Genomic DNA, 21,097 nt, shown 5'->3' with positions numbered 1-21,097 from the left:
TTCAATGCAAAAAAACAGCGTCTTATATTCAAGCCAATACGGTACAATTATTTCATAGGTCAAGCTGAGGTCAATCAGGCCCCCATTTTGATTACAAATTGCTAAAATTGCTGTCAATCGTTTATGCTTTGTTTGTGCTGTAAAAAGTTTCGTTTGTGCTGCATTTTTGAGATATTGAGATACTAAATTTGAGTGATGACGTCACGCAGCCCCCCATTTATTGCAAAATGGACCCGAAATAGTGCCATTCGTTTATGCTACGTTTGAGTTGTAAAAATTCTAGTTTGTGCTGCAATCATTTTATAGATATTGTATTGAGATATTAATTTCGAGTGATGACGTCAATCGCATCCACCCCGTCGCGGCTGATGGAGCGTACCAACTCTCTCAATAACAGATGGAGGGCCTGCGGGTCAATTCATCACTCAAAATTAATATCTCAAACCCCACATTTACTGCAAAATGGACCCGAATGGGTGCCAACAGTTTGTGCTGCATTTGTGCAAGTTGTTGGGACACCCCTCTGTTATTGAGAGAGTTGGCACGCTCCGTCAGCCGCATGAGTTGGATACAGAAACGCTGCGAGTGATGTCATCACTCGAAATTAATATCTCAATTTCTAGAAAACAACACAGAAAGCAACACAAACAAATATGTTTACAGCACAAACGTAGCATAAAGGAATCGCAGCATTTCGGTTCCATTTCGCAATAAATGGGGGCTGTGTGATGTCATCACTCAAAATTAGTATCTCAAAAACGATAGCAGAACAAACCAGCACAAATGTAGCACAAACGATTGACACCATTTTTAGCCATTTTTAATCAAAACGGGGGGCTGGTTGACCTCAGATTGACCTAAGAAAAAATTGTTGATATGTCAAAAATGATAGCAGCACAAACCAGCACAAATGTAGCACAAACGATTGACACCATTTTTAATCAAAACGGGGGGCTAGGTGACCTCAGATTGACCTATGAAAAAATTGTTGATATTCCAAAAATGATAGCAGCACAAACGAAAACTTCACCCAGCACAAACGCCAGCACAAACGAGTACAAACGTAGCACAAAAGAATGACATCATTTTTCTATAAATTTGCGTCTGATGGGGGGGCCAACTTCACAGAAGTATAAAAGTGTTGTCCGTCATAACTACGTTTTATCCAGCTTCGCAGTTCGTGCGCTCTGCTTCAATGCTAACACGCTGACCCCCGCATTTCCTTCAATGCAACTGTGATGTTATTATGCTACCTGTCAAGGTGCTTATTAGCTAACTTGCCCAGCCTTCGTTTGTGTTATATAATAAAAGGTTCCCAAGGAACCTTTTTTGTACACCCTTCATGTTATTTTCAGAATCTTATTAAACAGCTTGCAATCCAAGGGCTGCCCTTTTTTCAAACTGGCTAACCTTGACTGAGTAAAGAAAAAAAATCACAACCCTTCCTTAAAATCTCATCACAGCAGATAAAGGCCGCTCTCTATAATTTGTGATAAAAGTCTCACAAATCACGCAATAAAGCCGTCAAAACTGCTTCAGGATAAAAAAAACATTCATGGTTACATCTTTAATGAATCTTTAGTTCTTCATAGTTTTAATGCCTTATGTATCAACATATCAGGGTTTTTCAGGCACACCGCTTTACAACCCACACTCGTCAGCCCGCATTTTGTTACCTGAGCTCCAACACGCTAGTGACATTGCCCGTGGCGTAGATCCGCCGCACGTAGTTGAAGTCGCCCACGTAGAGGCTCCCGTCAGACCCGCACGCCAGCGCCACCGGGGCCAGCAGCTTGTTGCCGTCGGCCATGCCGTTGCAGCTGGGGCAGGAGATGCTTCGGCGCCGACCGTTGCCCATCACGCTGCCGATGACGGGCGGTTGTTGCGAGATAAAAATGTTCTCTCCGTTGCCCATGTGAAGAATACCTGGTGAGAATACATTAAAATTACACATTTTAGTAATATTCTGACTTGGTGTGTTGCTTTTTGTTTGATATAACAAATGACGCGCTTTAATTTATTTAAACTTACAGTGGGGCAAATAAGTATTTAGTCAACCACTAATTGTGCAAGTTCTCCCACTTGAAAATATTACAGAGGCCTGTAATTGTCAACATGGGTAAAACTCAACCATGAGAGACAGAATGTGGAAAAAAAACAATCAGAAAACCACATTTCTTTTTTATTTTTTTTTCTTAAGCAGCTCCGTCATCTATCACTGCTAACAGCGGCCAATGAGTTAACTCATCGGGCATCTTAGTCAGGGGCGCTGCCAGGGATTTTGGGCTCCATGAAAAGATATCACTTTGGGCCCCACTACCAGTGCCGGGACACACACACACATTTAGAGTATCAACTACGTAATTTCCTGCATTCTGGTGAATCTTTACACACTAATTTGTTCATTTTCTGCATTGATTTAAGAAGAAAATATGTTTATGTAAACGTACCGCGTATAGAGCAATAATGAATAGACTGATATCATCTATAAGAAATGTACTGAAGGCCATCTTTTACAATCTAAATATATTTTTATTAGAAATTTTCTCAAAGCAAATACCATAATGAATGACTTAGAATAAATGTTTTGTTTTAACTTACTACAGTATACATTACAGTATACAGTATACAACTGTTTTAGTATGAAGAGATTGCTAAGGGTTTGCCTGCTGTACTGATTAAATGTAAGCTAAAAGTGGAGCAAACACTAGCTAGCAAACAATTACAGTATTTCATTATGGAGTAGGCTTAGCCTCATCTGGAAACTCGCGATCTCCACTATAGGCTACAGCGAGGTCCGTTTTTAACAAATTCAATTGATGACAAACTAAATTCAATAAATTCTTGACAAAGTGGATTCAAGTTGATTTTAAAAAAGAAAATTTCCACACCAACTTTCAACATCTGTAGGATACCAAAAAAAAAAAAAAAAAAAAAATGCCGTCATTATTTGGAATTCATGTTTTTGAATAGGTGAATGTCGCTCAACGAGGCCGGGAAAATCCCGTATTTCTTACGGAGTGAGCTGGGACCTTGCTTTGGGTCTAAGATAACAGGTTCATTTTCAGCAATACACTGATATAAGTAGGGATGGAAATCGAAATCAGATTCCAATTCCAAACAGGTTCCTAGTGTTTCGAGGCCTCGACATCACAATGAAAAAGCCTTAACGATCCCTTTAACGATTCCTAAAGATGCAAATTGCGTCGTGACATGTCTTGTTGTCGAGATGCATCAAACTAGCATGTCGCCAAGAACCACTCGCTCCAAAGTTTGGCTACACTTCACCAGGAAAGAGGGTGAAAATGAAAGGTTACGATGGTTTAGCACGAGCATTAGAGCCGTAATCATAACAATGACAGCACGTAGGTTCAAACGCTCACAAGTGTGTCTTCACTTCACAAGGAAAAATTACAACAAAGCGACTTGCAGTCATTCCAAGGTGGAGATAACTGCAAACGGAGGGAATACAACTGCACTGTCCTCACCAAGATGCTGAGGCTCAGTCCTGGCTATACAGCTAGCTAAACTCCCAAATGACGATGCAGAAGACGTTGGTATAATTTGCTGACTTTATTCAACCATCACTTGCAGAGAAACTAAAAATAGAAATGAAACAAATCAGTTTCGTCCCCAATACTAAACAGGTTTGCATCAACGTAAATCAGCGATGATTAGCTGCTCATACAATAATAACACAAACGGTTAGCATGCGTTCGCTAGCATTTGCACATCGTTCAAACCACTGCACAAATGGATTTAAGTGTCCGATTGTGAGGGGAAACACACAACAACAACAACACAAAAGATGATACATACAGGTGTTGCCTCTGTAGATATTTTAAAAACTTTAACAAAGAACCTGGGCTCGTAGCAGTGTTTCCCTCTCTCACTAACTCACTCACTCGGTTGGATGCGCGCTCTTCTTCATGTGAGCGCGTTCTTCTTCGCGTGAGGAAGCGCAAGGGCGCCCCCACTTGAGCATGAAAGCACGATAAAAACTAAAAGGCATGCATTTAAATATAATGGTAAATACTACACTTTAACTATTAAAGTGTATTATTTCCCCAAACTACAGCCCGTGGGCCGGTTACGGCCCGCCTCCACATTTAGTCCGGCCCCCTGAACAATACCAGAGAGCATTTTGAAATGTTTTTTTTTTCCCCTCAGTAATGTTATTTATTTTCTGGCCTTTTTCTGTGAAGAACTCAGAGAGGGTTATTTGGTTATTATCTATTTAATTAATAGTGTTATTATTATATTATATTATATTATATTATATTATATTATATTTTATTATGATTTATATTTCATTTACTTTTGTTTCATGAAGAATCCAGAAAGGGTTATTTGATTGTGGCTTTCTGAAATACAATAATTTTTTACATTTAGGCACTCCTGCAATCGTCACACTTTTTCTGTTACAAACTGACCCCGGCCCCTCATCAGAGAAGGACAAAATTATGTTGCCATCACAGGAAAAAGTTTGGGGACCCCGGCTTTAACACATATTGCCAAAGGCAGAACAACGACCTATATGCCAATATATACCAATATTTTTCATTTGTATTAGAAAAATGTTTCAATAAAATGTTACACATTCTTGTGCATTTGCCACTTATTGCCACAGTTAACATTGAGGCTTTGGGCTTCTTTTGATCTCGTTGTGAGTTTGTAAGTTTGTGACTTCTGAGCAAACAAACTCGATGCCAATCAAAACGTTTGTTCTTCTTTTTCCCCACATTAGAATCGATAAGAGAATCGATAAAGAATCGAATCGTTAAGCAATATCGATAATAGAATCGGAATCGTAAAAATCCTATCAATTCCCATCCCTAGACATAAGACACCAATCTTCCTTTGTAAAGTACTTTGTCACATCACGCTGGCCTTTTCTACCCATCTCCTGTTTTGCTTTCTTTTCCTTCCTCTTTTGAAAACCCGATTTTTGTTTTGAAAACATTTCTGCAGTAACGTCCGAGTCATTAACTAAATGCTCACCGCTGCTCCCGGTCTGACTGAAGGAAGAGCGGACCAAACCATTTAATGAAAATACGGGGGTTGGGGGGTGGTGCTGGCAATACATACAGTGCCCTCCATAAATATTGGCACCCCTGAAAAACGTGTTTTTTAGCTTCTAATAATTTGTTTTTTATCCAAATAATATGGGACCTTAATGGAAAAAAAGAGAAAAATCCAACGTTCAATACAAGGGCATTCATTCAGTGGGGAAAAAATTTGACATCAAATAATGTGTGTCACAATTATTAGCACCCCTGGTGTTAATACTTTGTACGACCCCCTTTTGCCAACAAAACAAGGTCTGGGGACTGAGATGACCATGGGAGGAGCTTGATTTTGTGTCTGGTGAACCATTTCTGTGTAGATTTGGCCATTTGTTTAGGCTAATTGTCTTGCTGAAAGACCCAGTGACGACCCATCTTCAGCTTTCGGGCAGAGGGCTACAGATTTTGATTGAAAATGTCCTGGTATTTCAAAGCATTCATGATGCCATCCACCGTAACAAAGTTTGCTGGGCCTTTGGAAGCGAAACAGCCCCACAGCATCACTGACCCACCCCCATACTTCACTCAAAATACACACGGTCCCAGGCTTCAACAGGGACCGACTGAATGAATGCACTTGTATTGAAGGTTGGATTTTTCTCCTTTGTTCCATTAAGGTCCCATATTATTTGAAATAAAAAAATATATATATTTGAAGCTAAAATACACATCTTTTTCAGGGGTGCCACTGTATGATCTATGGGTGTTTACTTTATGGGGTGGCGTGGCTCAGTGGTAGAGTAGTCGTCCCCCAACCCAGAGGTTGTGGGTTCGATTCTTCGCCCTGATGAACTCGCCTAAGTATCCTTGAGCAAGATACTGAACCCCATGTTGCTCCTGGTGCTGCGTCACCAGTAGGTGAATGGCGCGATAGTGTAAAGCGCTTTGAGCGCCTTGAAAGGTGGAAAAGCGCTATATAAGTGTAACACCAGTGTTTTTGCCAAAAACAAAACAAGAAAAATAAACCTTTTGTTTATTCCTATTAAAATTATGATGATTAATATTTAAATTTGCAAACGATTACCTACTGTTCTAATTTTCTTTGTGGGCCCCCATCAGGGCATGGGCCTTTAGAATCAGTTTCACTTTTCACCCCTATACGGGGCCCCTGATCTTAGTGTGTCGTATACTTAAACTTAGACTAGGCAATCGTAAGAAAATTTAGAGCTGACATCAAATCCTACTGTCATTTTCACTACGAGGCGCTTTCAGAAACTTTACGAGGGCGTAAACGCAAAGAGCCTCCTTCAATCCGATCCATAACCTCCTGTTTGAAATGCACGATGCGCTTCCCTCGCTTTCGACTGGTACTCGGCGGTGTGAGTGGTCTGAGCAGACCAACATTTGGTCTATCAGTGAAGATCAGCCAAGCATCCTTTTCCCGGGGCGTGATTTAATCTTGCAGCGGTTTCCGTGAGCAGGCTGTCGGCAATTAAATTAAGGTCGGTTCTAAAAACGACGAGCGCGAACATGACACTGTAGAGCCAAAGAAGCGAAGGGGCGGGGTGGGCTAACGTCTTGTAGAAGGTGGCAGCACCGTCTAACACATTCTCCCCCCTCCTCCGAATTGCGCATTCCGACTCGTCGTGACGGATCAAAGCTTTGGCGGCACTTTTCCTATCAGCACGCCTCATCTCCTCTGATGAGCTCCCAACACACAAAGCGAGGCCTTCACTCGTGACAGGTGACTCGCCGGAACTTTCTTCTCTTTTCATCCACCTTTCAAGAGCCATTTGGCAGGAATGAGAAAACTGACCCCTTGGATGGTGGGAAAACAGAAATGACATACAAAAAAAGGCTGCGTGACATTGCCCGATGGCAAATCGTTGGAGAAAAATGACTGAGTTCGAGAAGGAAATCGGCTTAAGTAAACACTGAAGCTTAGCTTTTTGCATTACATAAGCAAATTTGTTGAGTTCATCTAGCTCGATTGTCAAAAACTACATCGACAGTCATTTGAAAACTTAGGACACCCCATGAAATATTCAGTTCCTTATTGAGAAATGTTCACATATCAATGTCTGATGTTTTTCTTTATTTCTGGAAAAGGAAGTGATTTAATTGCAGGTAAACGACAAAAATTAACATTGTTTTACTCATTAAACTAAATATTAGGGCTGTCAAACGATTAAAATTTTTAATTGAGTTAATTACAGCTTAAAAATTAATTAATCGCAATTCAAACCATCTATAAAATATGCCATATTTTTCTGTAAATTATTGTTGGAATGGAAAAATAAGACACAAGATATATACATTCAACATACGGTACATAGGTACAGTATTTGTTTATTATAACAATAAATCAGCAAGATGGCAATAACATGATTAATATTCTGTTAAAGCGATCCATGGATAGAAAGACTTGTAGTTCTTGAAAGATAAATGTTAGTACAAGTTACAGAAATTTTATATTAAAACCCCTCTTAATGTTTTCGTTTTAATAAAATTTGTAAAATTTTCAATCAAAAAATAAACTAGTAGCCCGTCATTGTTGATGTCAATAATTACACAATGCTCATAGGTGCTGAAGCACATAAAATCAGACACACCCAAGCGCCAGCAGAGGGCGATAAAACTCCAAAAAACACAAGTAACAAGTGGACATTGCACTATACTGTCATTTAATCTGCTTGAGCGGGGCATGTGCGTTAATTGCGTCAAATATTTTAACATGATTAATTAAAATAATTAATTACCGCCCGTTAACGCGATATTTTTGACAGCCCTACTAAATATATCAACAAAAATGCATATTCTAACTGAGGAAAAAGTCCGGACACCCTACTATGGGGCGCCGTTTGTAAAGCAGCACATGCTCAAAATTACGACATGTTCTCACATTTAGCGCCACACAGTGTTTAAAATGGTGTGAAATTTTTAGAGTCACCTTTTTTGATTAGTCTATCATCCATGATTCCCTCGGCTATACCTCCATACACAAATCTGACAATCACCCTAATCAATGAACTCACACTAATCGACAATATTGCTAAGTGCTATGGAAATTCAATAACTTTTGGGAAGAAAATTCATGTGGAAAAAAAAAAAGAAAAGCTCATGTAGTATGACGTATGCAACTCCACCATGTTTGATTGTGCGTCCTTGACTGCAAGGGGACGGGTCTTGATAAGCATATGCTTCTCCCGTCTGCCCTTGTCTGTCTTCGGTTCTTTCTGTCTTTGGGCTAATCATATTATATTTGGCAACTGTCAATGATACCGATGATGATGACAATAAACATTTAATTAATTCATTCATTCATTCACAAGCACATTTAAACGAGGGTTCTTGAAAACTGTGCCAAGAGTGAAGATGTGCGAATTCTGCGTTTGTGCCGCCATCATGTGGACACTGATAACCGAAGATTTAGCTGTGGAAACGTCACTGACTGCGACAAACTTTGTCCCTATGTCACACATGAGACCAATGTTTACATTTGGAGTAAATTACACAGGTGCTTTTTTTGTTTCCATTTATTTACAATCTCTTGCAATGCTTCATATTAAAGAACACATGCGAAAAGATGGGGTTCTATGGACAATTATTTTTCGCCCATTGTTTTGAATGAACTTAAAAATAAATGAATGTGGTGGCCGTGGAAGCTTTTTTTTTTTCTACAAACGTGCAGGTGTGGACGTAATTATTTTCTCCCCGATGTATTAGAGCAGGATCCTCAGTTTTAAAAAAAAAACCCTGCTAGGTGTAGACATGGCCTTAACTTAACCCTCGAGTTAATTTTTGCTATCCCAGTCAACCTGCTTTCAGGGACCCTTTTTGTTATTCCCCTTTCATGCAATCGCGTGTTTTTGTTGCATTTAATAAACCTTTGAATGCATCCCTCGTTGCTGCCTGTTTTAGGGTTTAACCTTGTTTTCTCTCTTTGCGAACCGTAACAAAAGCATTTCTTTCCAGCATCAGCCTTTCAGAATTCATCATTAGAGAAATTGCCGTTGTACTTTTACTATGATAATCTTTGAAGTATTGAAGTGTTTCAATTCAGTTTTTTTCACGCTAAAATTGGACATACTCCGCAATATTCCTCTTGGCAGGAGAAACATCATGCAAATTTCCATTCCTCTAATTCACATTAAATCATGTATGCAAAATAATTTGGAGCACGTTTTATTGTCTCCAGCAGTTCGTGGGTGAGCGTAGGCATGAAAGATAAAAGGAACCCCCACCAGAATAGAACACGGACGTTGACTCACCGCTCTGTATGTTCAAAGCGTGGTGCTTGTCGACAGTCCAACCGCCCAGTTTGGAGGCCGAGCTCTCATAGCCCTGAAGAACAGCCGTCCTCTTCTCCCACAAGATCAGGTCAGGACATGATTCATACTCGAAACCCACAGAGACTAGAAGAACAAAGTAGGAACAATGTTGGAAATTGTTTTTTCCCCTTTCCAACATTTTGTTTTCATTTTTAAGCAATGAACAAAAACGTTGTGTTTACATAAGTGGACAATAAGGGTGTGACTATATATTGAAAAGGTGATATATCGCGATACTTTGGAGCCCAAAAGGTAATCGATATGCTCCCACAAAGAATCGATATATCGTTTTAAAATGGTGCCACTGTTTAATCATAAAAAGAACCAACAGGTTGCTACCGAAATCTTCCATTAGCATAGTGTCTATGTTAGCTAACTGGCTGCGATTGACAGCGCTAGACATCAAATTAATTTTGACTGGATGAGACGTCTAGAGACGTCTATACATCAAAGCAAAATGCGTGATCGCGAAAAACGAGGGATCACTGTATACAAGTAGTACACTGTGGGTGAGCCTAAAAACCTTTTCTTTGGGGGCTCTGTTGTTGATGTGTGATTAAACGTTACCTTGCCCAACCATAATATTTAAAGTAGAGCTGTCAAAATTATCGCGTTAACGGGCGGTAATTATTATTTTTTTATTAATCACGTTAAAATATTTGATGCATTTAACGCACGTGCCCCGCTCAAACATATTAAAATGACAGCACAGTGTAATGTCCACTTGTTACTTGTGTTTTTTTGGTGTTTTGTCGCCCTCTGCTGGCGCTTGGGTGCGACTGATTTTATGGACCACCATGAGCATTGTGTAATTATTGACATCAACAATGGCGAGCTACTAGATTATTTTTTGATTGAAAATTTTACAAATTTTATTAAAACGAAAACATTAAGAGGGGTTTTAATATAAAATTTCTATAACTTGTACTAACATTTATCTTTTAAGAACTACAAGTCTTATCTTTTAAGAACTACATGTCTTTCTATCCATGGACCGCTTTAACAGAATGTTAATAATGTTAATGCCATCTTTATTTATTGTTATAATAAACAAATACAGTACTCATGTACTGTATGTTGAATGTATATATCCGTCGTGTGTCTTATCTTTCCATTCCAACAATAATTTACAGAAAAATATTGCATATTTTATGGATGGTTTGAATTGCAATTAATTACGATTAATTTTTAAGCTGTAATTAACCGTTTGACAGCCCTAATTTAAAGGGAACCTCGAATTTAAAGACTTGTAGGCTCTAATAAGCCACAGTTGTTCTCTTTTACTAAAATATGTTGCTAGAAGCACATACAGTGCCTTGCAAAAGTATTCGGCCCCCTTGAATCTTGCAAACTTTCGCCACATTTCAGGCTTCAAACATAAAGATATGAAATTTAATTTTTTTGTCAAGAATCAACAACAAGTGGGACACAATCGTGAAGTGGAACAACATGTATTGGATAATTTAAACTTTTTTAACAAATAAAAAACTGAAAAGTGGGGCGTGCAATATTATTCGGCCCCTTTACTTTCAGTGCAGCAAACTCACTCCAGAAGTTCAGTGAGGATCTCTCAATGATCCAATGTTGTCCTAAATGACCGATGATGATAAATTGAATCCACCTATGTGTAATCAAGTCTCCGTATAAATGCACCTACTCTGTGATAGTCTCAGGGTTCTGTTTAAAGTGCAGAGAGCATTATGAAAACCAAGGAACACACCAGGCAGGTCCGAGATACTGTTGTGGAGAAGTTTAAAGCCGGATTTGGATACAAAAAGATTTCCCAAGCTTTAAACATCTCAAGGAGCACTGTGCAAGCCATCATATTGAAATGGAAGGAGCATCAGACCACTGCAAATCTGCCAAGACCCGGCCGTCCTTCCAAACTTTCTTCTCAAACAAGGAGAAAACTGATCAGAGATGCAGCTAAGAGGCCCATGATCACTCTGGATGAACTGCAGAGATCTACAGCTGAGGTGGGAGAGTCTGTCCATAGGACAACAATCAGTCGTACACTGCACAAATCTGGCCTTTATGGAAGAGTGGCAAGAAGAAAGCCATTTCTCAAAGATATCCATAAAAAGTCACGTTTAAAGTTTGCCACAAGCCACCTGGGAGACACACCAAACATGTGGAAGAAGTGCCCTGGTCAGATGAAACCAAAATTGAACTTTTTGGCCACAATGCAAAACGATATGTTTGGCGTAAAAGCAACACAGCTCATCACCCTGAACACACCATCCCCACTGTCAAATATGGTGATGGCAGCATCATGGTTTGGGCCTGCTTTTCTTCAGCAGGGACAGGGAAGATGGTTAAAATTGACGGGAAGATGGATGCAGCCAAATACAGGAACATTCTGGAAGAAAACCTGTTGGTATCTGCACAAGACCTGAGACTGGGACGGAGATTTATCTTCCAACAGGACAATGATCCAAAACATAAAGCCAAATCTACAATGGAATGGTTCAAAAATAAACGTATCCAGGTGTTAGAAGGGCCAAGTCAAAGTCCAGACCTGAATCCAATCGAGAATCTGTGGAAAGAGCTGAAGACTGCTGTTCACAAACACTCTCCATCCAACCTCACGGAGCTCGAGCTGTTTTGCAAGGAAGAATGGGCAAGAATGTCAGTCTCTCGATGTGCAAAACTGATAGAAACATACCCCAAGCGACTTGCAGCTGTAATTGGAGCAAAAGGTGGCGCTACAAAGTATTAACGCAAGGGGGCCGAACAATATTGCACGCCCCACTTTTCAGTTTTTTTATTTGTTAAAAAAGTTTAAATTATCCAATAAATTTTGTTCCACTTCACGATTGTGTCCCACTTGTTGTTGATTCTTGACAAAAAATAAAAAATTTATATCTTTATGTTTGAAGCCTGAAATGTGGCGAAAGGTTGCAAGGTTCAAGGGGGCCGAATACTTTTGCAAGGCACTGTATATTATTGCCATTGATTTAAAAATCTTTCATATTTAGTACATGTTTTGATCTACGGAGGGTGCCATATTTTACGCACGCGCAATGCACGCTGGGCGTGATGACCAGTGTTGTTAATCTTACTTTAAAAAAAAAGTCATTAATTACAGTTACAAATTACTTCTCCCAAAAAGTAATTGAGTTAGTAACTCAGTTACATGAATGGAAGAGTAATTAGTTACTTGGCAAAGTAACTGGTATTACCTTTCATGCTTTTTTTTTCATTCCCAAATAAATAAATAAATAAATAAATAAATAAATAAATAGAGAAAAAAAGTAACCTTTGCTATGTTTGGAAGTCATTTAATGTTGTGAATCAACTGTTAAAATTGCTCACGTTTTTTGCATTAGTTCCCTTCAGTCTACTTTTGACATGTGAAAGTTTTAAAACTGTTTCATCATTTAAAGATAAATTCAAGTCAAGATTTTACCGATTTAAGAGTATTTTCAAAAAAAAAGTTACTTAGGTTCGCTAGGAAGGTTCTCTACAACAGAGCCTTCCTGAGAAGTCTACTGCTTTGAGATGGCGGCTGTTTACTAACGCATCTAGTTTCTTTATCATACATGTTGCTAATGCAGCCGTGTCTGTCATTTCACATCTAGTTCTACATACATGTGATATCTACCCAAGCATCATGTGGGCGTAGTTTGTAGGCTATCGGCTACAGTCAGGTATCATTGGAGCCACCTAGCATCGTGTTTGCACGACTTCTTTCCCTCCTCCCCACTCTGCTCTCTCATCTCCGTGAGTCCGTTTCCATGACTTTTCTTTCGTCAGTCAACCAACGTAGTAACGCATAGTAACTCAAGTCTTTACATCCTCAGTAACTGTAACGGCGTCGCCGAGAAAAGTAATTAGATTACTTACTACTGAAAATAATAACGCCGTTAGTAACGCTGGTATACTGTAACGTGGTTATTAACAACACTGGTGATGACACGGTTAGACTGGACTAGGAGAATAGTTGTGCTAGCTAGCAAGCGAAGCCCATATGACGACTGACATGATTTTGTCACATTCTGCTGCTGGTCAGATTGTTTTGTTACAGAGCTGTGAGATGAGTTCCCAATGACATACCTACATCCAATTCAAACTCATCAGCAGTGTCTCTAAACCGATCCTAGATATGGACTTGCTGCTATTTGACGGATTGTAAATCTCTCTGATGCTAGTTGCATCATTGCCTTGGTTTTTTTTTTTTTCTTTGTCTGCTTCTCGCCATGGTTTTCCCCGTTTTTGTTTTTTTTTGTTTTTTTTTAATTGATCCCGACCTACTGTCACGGACCCTTTTTGTGTCTCTCTTTTCACGATCGTGTGTTTTCTTGTTTGTTCTGTAAACCTTTTTACGCAGTCCCAATGTTCTTGTTGTCTGCTTGCTGTCTGAAGTAAGCCACGTTTTCTAATTCAGTAGTCAAGCCAGCCGCAATTTCTTTACAGTTGCGTTTCACTTTCAGGTTTTACCGCACAGACAGAGAATGCATGTGGATTGCGATTGCTTTATAAGGAAAATTATCACTCCAACGTCACGGGAAGTATAGTCCTGTAGTCTATGTGCTTGTACGGCGCATGGGAAACCCTGGTTGGAATCCCACTGGAGACCTTCATTTAATTGCTTTTGCCGCTCGTTTTGTGAAATATCGACAGTGCTATGCTCCTCATCACTTTTCCGCTCGGATTCAAATTGAAAGGGCAGAACTGACGACACGTTTATGTAGCTAAAGAGTGACACCGTGGAAGTATGGCAGTGCTACCTAATGACGTCACCGCCCATAGTGCATTGCATCGTCAACAACAATGGCGACCTACTAGTTAAACTAATTTTTCAAATTCTATAAAAACTAAAACATTAATAGGGGTTTGAATATCAAATTATTATCACTCATACTAACATTTAGTTGAATGGGAGGGGCGTTGTCGTCGATAGCAGCCAATGAGTTCAATAAAGGGTTAAGACAATTTGGGCAGAAAAAAAATATCTAAATGAAAACAAGGCAAACCATGGTAGTAAGCGACTACTTTGTGCCCCACAGGGCATTCCCTAATTGCTGATAAAACTTTTTATGTAGTATAAGAGTTATTTTCCCAATATAGTGGAAGGTCAACCATTGATTTGTCCCTTAGGAAATAATAGGAGTACTCAGAGTAAACCTGTCAGCATCAAAAATCCTGTATTCACTCTATGGTCAAGTGGCATTTTGGTTCAGTTTTGCTCTGGTTGTTATACTGGCTTGCAAGTACAAAATGGCTACAAAAAGGGAATTTCTTCACTGACCAAAAGCTTCGGACAGGCCGTAGACCTTCTGGCCGTAGACATCGGTCTTGTCCCATACAAAGTCATACAGCAAGTTGGGCCCGGCGGGGAACCACTTCCTAAAGAGTCGGCCCTCCACCGCTACCATCAGGTGCACCTTCATCAGGTTAAACGGGATGGTCATGTGCGTCAGGGTCACCCTCAGGATAGACTTGTAGCCCGCCGTCCTGCTGCTCAGGTAGCTCAGCTTCATGTCGGTACCAGGGATGAGGACGTCCTCCTGCAATGTCTATGAAAAAGACGGAATTAACCCTTTAAAATTTCAAAATAACTACCCAAAAAGTCCAAAATAATTGTATTTTGTCTAATGATGGAGGATACACTGCCCTCTGTTGGCAGCGTTGGGTCTGGCTGGACTGTCGACTCGTATGACTGAGAAGCAGACTCAGACGTCTGAAATGGATAAAGCACAGCTGCGCTCTGGTTTGGACCACATAAGGCAGTAAATTGTTTTCAGCTAATATACATTTGTGTATGCATTTGTAATCATGTTTACAGCTACAGGGATTTGCTATGAGAATTGTAAAAACGTTAGAATTCTTGGCATCTAAACTAGCAGACTTGTTGAGCAAATTAGGCTAATTTAATCTACTGTATTTGCATATTGATCAAACTATAAGGACGTTTTGAATACCAATTGTTTTGTGTCAAGTGTTTTATTTAGGTTAGTCACCCGTCCCTTGAAATACGGAATCGTTCCGTAATTGGGAATTAAACGTTGCGTTCCGTATTGGTTCAATACGGAACGCAGTTTATTCCGTATTTCACAATTGTCCCATGGGGCGACCCCGCGGCTCCGGTGGCGGTGCGCCCAGCCCATGCACGTCTGTCACACACAAACACACACCTCCTGCGCTCATGAGTGACCAGTGAGCCAACAATAATGAACAAAAAGGGCAGCAGGTATTAAAGACAGCAAGATAGTTATCTGCCTGCCCGCTGCTGTCATCCCTGCACTGCGCTCCACTTCCGGGTTCGTTGCCTAGTTACTTCACTCGCTCTGTTCAGCGCACCGCCCTGCGCGTTTTCAAAACAAAAATGTCTTCTTCAACAGCAGAAACTCAGGACACCCCACCTCATCCTCAAAAGGGGAAACGTCTCCAAAAAATAGAGTGGAGTGGGAAGAGGGGAACCCGAGGCTCGATGTTGATTATAAAGCGAACTGCAAGGCAGGGAGAAAAGTTTATGCAGCGTCTCACGGAGGTGGAAAACAGCATGCTGCAGGGGACCTCCACAAATGGAATATAAGCTTCGTCACAATTCTTTGTATTACCTTCAGTGGTGGACTGTAGTGAAGTAAAAGGACTTCGCTACTGAACTTAAAAACATTTTTGTATATCTGTACTTCAGTTGAGTACAAAGTGAAGTGATCCTGTTTACTCAGCACGTATTTGTACTTTCCCAATGCTTTCGTGAGCAACACACATCTCCTGTTTCTTCCTGTCTAGACGTGTAACAAACCGACGGGTTACATGCAGTAATCAAATTTTGCTGGTGCTGCCACCTACACATTGGGAAAGCATACTACATCGGCAAATTGGAGGTTTCATGTACTTCTGTCTGGACAGTTTCCCCACACATAATAGTCGTGAAAACGCGGAAAGAAAATAACGGCAAAATGCCACCGATCTCTCCTTCGTCTCAGGTTAAAAGTCTGGGTGTCATCCTCGACAGCACACTTTCCTTCCGGTCACATATAAACGGCATCACCAGATCAGCCTATTTCCACTTTCGCAACATTTCTCGCCTCCTCCCTTCTCTCACCCGCCATACCGCTTCCACCCTGGTCTGTAATCTAATAACCTCCCGGCTCGATTATTGCAACTCACTGCTCTTCGGTCTCCCTAACAAGTCCCTCCAGAAACTGCAGCTCCTCCAGAACTCAGCAGCACGCCTCATCACTCGAACCCCCTCAACACACCACATCACCCCCATCCTCCGTCAACTTCACTGGCTTCCCATCAAACAAAGAATCAACTACAAGATCCTCATCATCACCTTCAAAATACTCCATGCCCTGGCCCCGCCCTACCTTTGCGATCTTCTCCGTCTAAACAATACAACCCGTTCCCTTCGCTCTACCACTATTTTTCCCCTCTCCGTCCCCCATGTCCGCCTCTCCACCTTTGGTTCCAGAGCTTTTAGTCATTGCGTCCCCCAGCTCTGGAACTCCCGACCCCCTGATCTTCGCAGCATATCTACCCTATCACTTTTCAAATCTAGACTGAAAACACACCTGTTCACTCTTTCTTACCCACCATAACCCCTAGCTCTGTTATATTTTTACTTCTTTTTATTGTGCTTTTAATTTTTTATCCTTTTAATACCTTTTTATCGTACTGTGATTCCATGTCTCTTGTGAAGCATCTTTGTGGGTTTTGAAAAGCGCTCTAGAAATAAAATGTATTATTATTATTATTACTTTTGCGCTATTGTATAAGATCGTTGTTGTGTAAACCTGTCCTTAAATTGTGACTTATTAACTTTTTTTTCTTCATTTTGTTGGCTGATGCGACTTTCAGTAATCCAAAAAATATGGTACAAGTACTCTGTTTAAATCCATACGTCCTTTTATTTCACAACCAATGACCATTTGTCTTCCCTTCTGGCTGCTGACCAGTAGAGACTGTCGCGTATTATTCATAACCTTTCCTCCGAGTGGATCTATGGAGCTGAAACATCAATAGGAGGACAATTATAGCGTGGCATCGAAGGCGACCCGGTGAAGGATTTCTTCATTATAGTGCACTGAATAGTTTTCTCCATCGATTTAATAACGGAAAAGCCCTTCATTACGAGCGCTGCGTCCCGTTGCCGCGATATCGCGACAGCACCGCCGCATTGCCCTTGGGCTCGTGGCTTACATGGGCAGATAATATATGGAGTCATAATAACAGACCGGGTGGAGACCCGCTAGCACTTTGGTTAGCGTTTGCGTTGAGGCTAAGGGTCAAAAAGCATCGGTTTATCCCGCTCTGCTCTAATTAAGTCACCTCCAGCCCGACCCCCCTTCCATTTTGTCCGACATCACAATTAAAACAGCGACCCGCCATAACGCCGGTCAGAGGACACGTCAGTCAGCGGGTGAATTTAGTTGGAGGGCGATTGATCCAAATTCGCCCTCCTGAGTCGACCTGGAAAGCGGAGCAAAGACGAAGCGGTGGCTATAAATAGGCTCCCACCAAATTCACTGATATGCCATAAATCTTGGGAAGTGTACTGGGAGACGAAATCATTAGAAAAGGGCAAAGAGATGCCTGTTAAACAAAAAAGTCACACATACCCGTGGCGAGTTTGTGTTTAAAGAGGTCAGTGGAATAACACGCGGATAAAACCACTTTATCACCATTTTAAACAATGTTAGTTTCCGCATTTAGAGTACACAGATCCTCACTTTCAGCAGTTTCTCCATTTTTTCACCAACAGAAGCCCACAGCTGTACATATATATATATATATATATATATATATATATATATATATATATATATACTGTATATATATACTGTATATAAATAATTAGGGCTGTCAAAAATATTTGACGCAATTAACGCACATGCCCTGCTCAGACAGATTTAAATGACAGTACAGTGAACTGCCCACTTGTTAATTGTGTTTTATGGAGTTTTGCTGCCCTCTGCTGGCGCTTGGGTGTGACTGATTTTAAAGGCTCCAGCACCCATGCGCATTGTGTAAGTAATTATTGGCATCAACAATGGCGGGCTACTAGTTAATTTTTTGATTGAAAATTTTACAAATTTCATTAAAACGAAAACATTAAGAGGGGTTTTAATACAAAATTTCGATAACTTGTACTAACATTTATCTTTTAAGAACTACAAGTCTTTCGATCCATGGATCGCTTTAACAGAATGTTAATAATGTTAATGCCATCTTGTTGATTTATTGTTATAATAAACAAATACAGTCCTTATGTACCGCATGTTGAATGTATATATCCATCTTGTGTCTTATCTTTCCATTCCAACAATAATTTAGAGAAAAATATAGCATATTTTATAGATGGTTTTAATTGCGATTAATTGCGATTAATTACGATTAATTAATTTTTAAGCTGTAATTAACTCGATAAAAACATTGTAATCGCTTTTAATCGATATAATATATCGATTATATAATATATATATATTAGGGCTGTCAAACGATTAAAATTTTTAATCGAGTTAATTACAGCTTAAAAATTAATTAATCGTAATTAATCGCAATTAATCGCAATTCAAACCATCTATAAAATATACCATATTTTTCTGTAAATTATTGTTGGAATGGAAAGATAAGACAAGATGTATATATACATTCAACATACGGTACATAAGGACTGTATTTGTTTATTATAACAATAAATCAACAAGATGGCATTAACATTATTAACATTCTGTTAAAGTGATCCATGGATAGAAATACTTGTAGTTTTTAAAAGATGAATATTAGTACAAGTTATAGAAATGTTATATTAAAACGCCTCTTAATGTTTTCGTTTTAATAAAATTAGTAAAATTTTCAATCAAAAAATAAACTAGTAGCCCTATTCTGTCCTCAATGTGTGTGAGTACACAAATTGACAGATAGCGAACATAAGTTCCAAAAAGAAATCAGACGGTGTGGCAAAGTTGCATGGGCTTTACTGAAGTCATCTCTTTTTGACAGGAGCACGTTTCTTGTATTTTGTAAAACTGAAAATAACAAGGCAATGTGTCAATAACTTGCATAAATCACAAAATAACATAAAATGTACACACACGTGTCCAATTGAGCAGTAGCACTAGCCAATTAGCTCACAAGCATCTAACAATGTAACTGCATTTCACCATATATGTGAACAAATTCAAATACACATCATCAATAACTATCTAATGCTCATGAATATAAACAAAGGAGGAATATAACTCACAAGCGATGCATGTATTAGACACAAACAGTGTGATGGGGCTATGAGAACTGCCACTGAATACTGGATGCGGACGTTAGCTGGTCTGAATAGCACTGTCTATTAGTTTTTTTTTTTTTTTTTTTTTTAGCACTGTCTATTAGTGTGAGTTCGCGTCGACATATAATCACGTCAGAAAAGCAGGCCGAAACCCAAATAATCAGCTGCACTGAATCGCCAGCAGAGGGCGACATTACGCCACATAACATATGCAAGTCACACCCAAGCGCCAGCAGAGGGCGGAAAAACTCCATAAAACACAATTAACAAGTTGGCCTTTCACTGTACCGACATTTAAATCTGTCTGAGCGGGCCTAGTGCGTTAATTACGTCAAATATTTTAACGTGATTAATTTAAAAAATTAATTAACGCCCGTTAACGCGATAATTTTGACAGCCCTAATATATATATATATATATATATATATATATATATATATATATATACACACACATATATATTGGGGCTGCAGCTATCGAATATTTTAGTAGTCGATTAATCGATGGACTAGTTAATTCGATTGCCTTAATCAGATAAGGAACATGAACATTTAAAATACCTAAACTGAGCCTCAAACGGTATATATCTTTTTTTTAAATGAGGATGTATGTACAACAAAAGAACAATCGGCTTACACAGAAAAAGTCCGCTAGCTTAAATTCTAGTTTTTTTTTTTTGTTTTTTTTTTTACAATGGTCTTAACAAATGGTTCAGACACATATTCCCACAAAAACCGGCTAAATATACCAATAAACTAAATTAAGAATATATTAAAAAACATTAGCTCAAACAAAAACTTGGTCTTAACAGGGAGCAGTTGGATTCAGCCACGTGAAAAGAGGCAGACCAGTGGGCCGAGTATCCTCCCTCATCAATAAAACTAAATGCAAACACTTTCAAAACAAACCATAGCAACGTCACTCTAATTAAACGAATACTCGAAGCAACAAAATTTAATTCCAATATTTTTTTCTAATCGAATACTCGAGTTAATCGATTAATCGTTGCAGCACAAATATATATACATACCGTATTGGCCCAAATATAAGACGGCCCTGATTATAAGACGACCCCATCTTTTTCAAGACTCAAGTTTGAAAAAAGACTTTTTGAACACCAAATTCATTTTTATACAGAAAATAATTACAGTACATCTGAAACAAATGATTATAACAATATATTTGAGAGAAAAAGTATGAGGGGCCGTACAAGACATTTTTCATTCTGGCCCTCTCACACACATACATTCTCCTATCACATCCATACATTTTTACTTTCACATTCATACATTTTCACTCTCACATTGATACATTTTTACTTTCACATTCATACATTTTCACTCTCACATTCATACATTTTCACTCTCACATTCATACATTTTTACTTTCACATTCATACATTTTTACTTTCACATTTATACCTTTTTACTTTCACATTTATACATTTTCACTCTCACATTTATACATTTTCACTCTCACATTCATACATTTTTACTTTTACATTTATACATTTTCACTCTCAC

The 21,097-nt window shown here is 39.2% G+C and overlaps 1 protein-coding gene across 13 annotated transcripts in view; it reads right to left on the bottom strand.

Moving 5' to 3' along the window:
- Nucleotides 1–21,097, bottom strand: part of tenm4 (teneurin transmembrane protein 4) — a 630,468-nt gene that overhangs the window by 174,531 nt on the left and 434,840 nt on the right. For all 13 annotated transcript variants that reach the window (XM_057839253.1, XM_057839252.1, XM_057839254.1 and 10 more), the window contains 3 exons: nucleotides 14,589–14,856; nucleotides 9,278–9,421; nucleotides 1,677–1,926 (listed from right to left, as the gene is read on the bottom strand). In XM_057839253.1, the coding sequence (XP_057695236.1) occupies nucleotides 1,677–1,926; nucleotides 9,278–9,421; nucleotides 14,589–14,856 (662 nt within the window). The remainder of the gene's footprint in view (nucleotides 1–1,676; nucleotides 1,927–9,277; nucleotides 9,422–14,588; nucleotides 14,857–21,097) is intronic.

The sequence above is a fragment of the Corythoichthys intestinalis genome, chromosome 6 (genome assembly GCF_030265065.1).
Source record: "Corythoichthys intestinalis isolate RoL2023-P3 chromosome 6, ASM3026506v1, whole genome shotgun sequence".
Taxonomy (NCBI): Eukaryota; Metazoa; Chordata; class Actinopteri; order Syngnathiformes; family Syngnathidae; genus Corythoichthys; species Corythoichthys intestinalis.
Note: the sequence above shows the minus strand (reverse complement) of the source record. Positions and strands in the feature narration are given on the sequence as shown.